Source organism: Morone saxatilis, unplaced genomic scaffold, assembly GCF_004916995.1.
Source record: "Morone saxatilis isolate NCDOM2014 unplaced genomic scaffold, NCSU_SB_2.0 Contig0, whole genome shotgun sequence".
Classification (NCBI taxonomy): Eukaryota; Metazoa; Chordata; class Actinopteri; family Moronidae; genus Morone; species Morone saxatilis.
The window spans coordinates 1,086,539-1,091,257 of record NW_023339650.1 but is presented as its reverse complement, the minus strand read 5'-3'; the positions used below and the strand labels follow the sequence as shown (position 1 = coordinate 1,091,257).

The 4,719-nt window shown below is 40.2% G+C and overlaps 1 protein-coding gene across 1 annotated transcript in view; it reads right to left on the bottom strand.

Annotated features, from left to right (window-relative positions):
• Window positions 1-527: 527 nt before the first annotated feature.
• Window positions 528-4,719, bottom strand: part of ptbp2a (polypyrimidine tract binding protein 2a) — a gene marked incomplete at its 5' end in the record, with an annotated part of 22,945 nt that continues 18,753 nt past the window's right edge. Inside the window, 2 exon segments of the mRNA XM_035652252.1 lie at window positions 528-1,978; window positions 2,153-2,230. Of these exon segments, the coding sequence (XP_035508145.1) occupies window positions 1,849-1,978; window positions 2,153-2,230 (208 nt within the window).

Sequence of the window (4,719 nt, the reverse complement as noted above, 5' to 3'; positions counted from 1 at the left end):
AAAAAATCTATTAAAATCGTAAATTGGGTTTGGTGTGAAAAAATCTGAGATTTTATTTTTAAGCCATATCGCCCAGCCCTAGTGGGTCCTAATGATCATGCTTGCGTACGTAGCAGTTTTACTCAAAGACGCTCCAAAGCTGGCAGGAAAACACATAGCGCTCGGAAGAACGACAACTAAGACCATTTATGTAATTGATAAAAAGGTGTGAGTGCAAGTAGATAGATCAGATAGATTGTTAGGAGTGCAGAGGCCCTCAGAGACTGATTAGAAAATAGGCAACTACCAGAGAAGAGGAGAGCAAGACATCAAAGGAATAGATTGTGTCAGTTGGCAGGGTGGGAAACGCATCAACAAAATGTACTTCTTGTCTTGTGAATTAGTACCATCAGAGAGCTCAATCTGGAGCTTGTTTTCAAGTGGCTCCAAAATGAATTTTGGCTTCCTTCCCACCCTGGGACTGAAGATGGTTTCAGAAGTGAGCGGGAGCAGACAGAACAGAGAAAGAAGAGAGACAGGAGGAGGTGAACGCAGAGCTACAGAACAGTTTTATTAGGCATGCTACAGAAGTAATGCAGAATACACGAGAGAGACCATGAGGGAAAACTAAAAAAAAAAAAAGCAGGAAACCAAGTCACACCTCCCTTTTGTTAGAAAATAATTCAGCCTTTAATTGTGCCTCTTCAGACCTATACCAAATCCTTACATTTTGAGCTGTATAAAATTGGACTTGGAAGAAAAAAATATACAGAACTATTATTTCTGAGCACCTCGGGGTCAAGAGGTCGGGTATATAAGAAATGGGAATAAACTTGACACTTAAAATTCTGTGCATTCTTCCCTGAAATGTGTCATTTCAGTATTTTCAAATGCTTGTTTTTTTCTTGTTAAAATTAATTAAAGGAACACTAAAGGCACAGAAACTTTGGTCCAACTGAGTAGCCCTCTCGAGTAAACTGTCACATGAAAATAAAATCACAGTGGACTCAATCTTCAAACTGCTTCCACAGCATGCAACACTTTCTGATGTGACGTCCTATCACAGCTATACATGCTTAGAAAAAAAAACAAACATTGTCACTGACAATTACACCTCACTGCTATGGGGGGTGGGGGGGAGAAAGGCTTCAAAAAACACAGATAAAGAAATACTTAAGCCACGAGCCACATTGGGATATGTGACGGTGTGTGAAATCAAGCTGGGGCAGAACAACCTAGCACTGAAACGTAACTTGTGGAATAATGGAATTCAAGTTAAACTGCCTGTCGCAGGCTGCTGTAGAAACTTACATGTTGCCTCAAGAATATCCTCTCCTGAACTCAAAAGGAAAAGTGTCATGAATCTAAAACTCTTAAAACACAACAAAAAAAGCTACGCTTGGTTGACTTCAAAAACTGTAATAATGACTCTCACCGACCTCCAAAAATATCCATGTGCCTCAAAAGCATACGAGGGTAATTAATGAACATGTCCAGCTGTAGAAACAGTTGATATTGTCAAGTAAGGCACATAATTACTGTATCTTTTCAACTAAATCAAGAATTAAACACTGATCTACATCAAGTTATCATACAGGGGGACAATCGTTCATGTCAATGTTTTGTTTGACATAGAAAATACAGAGGTACAGGTAAGAATAGCTGGGAGGATCCAGTATCTGCAACATACTCAATTGTTCTCTTTAAAAAAGGATGCAAGTCAAAGGTTTCAGTCTCTCTCAAGGAATGACAGGATCAACAAAACCCGAACAACAGAACTGATTCAATCAATGTGGTCCCCCCTGCTCCCCAGTGTCCAGACACAGTCTCGAAAGGTTTCTGACAGTAGACCGTGGCACTGTCAGTAGTTTAGATGGTGGACTTGGAGAAGGAGACTCTCAAGTGCTGGTTGCCTCCCATGTTGTAGTTGTGGAGGTCAATCAAGGCCTGGATGGCCTCCTCCACTGTTGACATCTGGATCAGAGCCATTTTACGATCCCTGGAAAACATCACACAGCAGTGAGCGGCGCAGGGAATGATCTCTGCTGGGGTACAACACAAACAGAATGCTGAACTACAGCAAGAGGCACCAAGTGTTCCAAGATGGAACTCTTATCAGGCCACCTCCAGCAAGTTTATGACACTGATTTTACCGTGGGATAGGTCTACGTACTGGAAGAACTTGAATGCTTTCACAGTGCCTCCAGCGTTGGAGAAGAGCAGCCGTAGGTCATCCTCGGTCACATCTTGCCTGTGAAAATAAAAGGTCACAGATTACAGTCAGGACTCAGTCTACAGTTTTTACAGTGAGTTCTGTGGATTAGCCAATGTTTCTGATAAGAAATGTTGCAGTTTAATTTGTGTCATTTTTCAATGAAAACAGAAGTGTGAAAATGAGTCTTGAAATTTGGATGAACCGGCCCTCTAATTTCCACAGCTGTGCCAGTAATATACCTGGTTTAGGGTTGGGGGATATAATGATGAATTAAGACTTGGTCAACCTACTTTCCTGTACTTACATATGCTATGTGCTAGCCTAATCTATTTTGAAATGACAACCACATTTTGAAGATGGTTAAACGATAGTCACATCTTAAGTTAGCTTATGTCAGCAAAACATTTGCCAACTAACTTTTGATGTAACATTATCTTTCAGATGTAACTACCTAGCCAACAACTAAGTTTTTGTTTTTGTTTTTGTTTTTTACTACTGAAATTATCTAGCTAGTTTAGCTAACATTAGCTAACTTAACCCTTAGGGGTTCCTGGGCACATTTTTCTACCATTCCATTTTTAAAATTTTTTTCATTGCCTATTTTTTTGGCCTGTGCCTTCAATGACTTGAAGCTCAACTTGCCAAAGGTTATTCTGTTTTGCATTTTGTTTCCTTAATGTAGCCTAAAATGGCTAGTCTACGCACATATACCTACTGCAAGTTCCTTACCGGCATTAGTAATGTATACTGTCCGCGATTGATATAACTCATTTCAAAGACGCGCATGTTTTTGAGTTCTCCGTAGGTTCATGGTGGTTTTTGTGTGTTTATCTTAAAGTATCTTAGATATTTTACGTGGGATTTGATGTGGCTTGATTTTTTTGGTTTTATGTTAAGGTATTGTTTATTTGTTAAGTTCTATTAATGTTTTCATAGTGTATTAGTTCACCACTTATTGGGTATTACGTTGTTTTTGTGTTGTGCCCAGTTCTATTTTTAAGGCATGGCCGTAGTCAAAATTTCATCAACTTTTTTTTTACTGTTTTTGCAAGGGGTGCCTTGCTATTTGAAATAAGTTGTTTTTTGCTATTTTGATTTGATGATGTGATGTGATGTGTTGAGTGTTGTGTGTGTGTGTTGTGTGTGGTGTGTGGTGTATTTTCCAATTTCACAAGTCCTGTTTTTCTTGCTTGGACGGTCTTATTGAATTATCTGCGTTTTCTTCGTTTTATAATAACTAGGATTCAATTAATAAATAAGACTGGTATGAGGATGTGCGAAGAACCGAAGAACAGTAAGTTGATGACGTTTTGTGGTGTTGTTTTTGGTTTGTGGGTTTGTAGTGTGTGGTTGTGTTGGGGGGTGCTGTGTGGTTGGGTTTCTCGTTCGGGGTCGAGTCTGTGGATGCAGGTGGTGCACTGTCAGTCTATGGTTGATAATGTATGAGCAGTTGAGTGTAGGTAGTAGGGCTGATTTTGAAGTGAGATGGTCAAGGCATGGGCTGTACAGAGACACACAGTGAGTTGGCGCGTTTGAGTAATGAATAGGATCAGGGTCTGGGCTGTTTGTGGTCTCGTGTGTGTGAGATGGTGGCTGGAAGAGTGGGCTGCGCTCAGGGTATCCTCCTCGAGGTGAGGGTTCACTGAGTTTCGTGCTCCATCGGGATGGAGGTTTGGGGGGTGTTTTTTCCGGCAGAGTTTGTGTTTTTTGTATTGGGTTAGTGGATGATCAGAATGATTCTGGTGGTTTGCGGTGGTTTTTGTGTTTGGTCTGAGTCCTTTGCTTCTGTGTGATCTGTCAATTTTTATCCTGAAATACTCATCTGATATGTGTTTTTTTTTTTCTGAAGGGTGGAATGGTTCTTGGAAATTAATGAGAGCAAGTTTGAGCCCAAATGGTTATGCGAACATGGGTTTTCAAAAAAGGAATGGAAAATATTTATATAGCTGGGTCTCAAATATAGTCCAATTTACTGATGAATCTTTGTTCCTACTTAAAATTATTCAGGTTGTTCGTGTAAGTTGGTGGTGGTTTTGTGGTTTTAAGAAATCTGATCTGGTGTGTGACGTAATTGCTTCACTTTGATTATTTATCAATTAATGGGTGAAAATCTGCAATATTCAGACGAAACGCCATTTTAAGCATCAAGGTATTGCGAACGTACACGTATATGTCGAGTCACAGTTTTTCGATAGCATGCAATTGTGGTGTTGTGTTTGAGATAGTGCCTGCAATATCTGGGGCGGCGTGTGTTATTGTAGTATAAAACTAAGGAAGGGGTAACGGATAGGAGCGTATATGTCGCATCTAATCAAGGCTGGGTTGAGTGGAGGTGTGTTTTTGTCCTTATGTTGATATTATGATGTCGAGATGCTGGGTAATGTTGGGGGTTGCCGGTATATGAATGAATGGTTGAGTGGTTTTGTTGTGATGGTTTGGGTTGGACTCATTTTAAGGTGGGAAATAGTGGTGAGAGCGGTTAGTTATTGTTAGGCAGTTGAGCGCGAGAGGGGTTACTGAAGGTT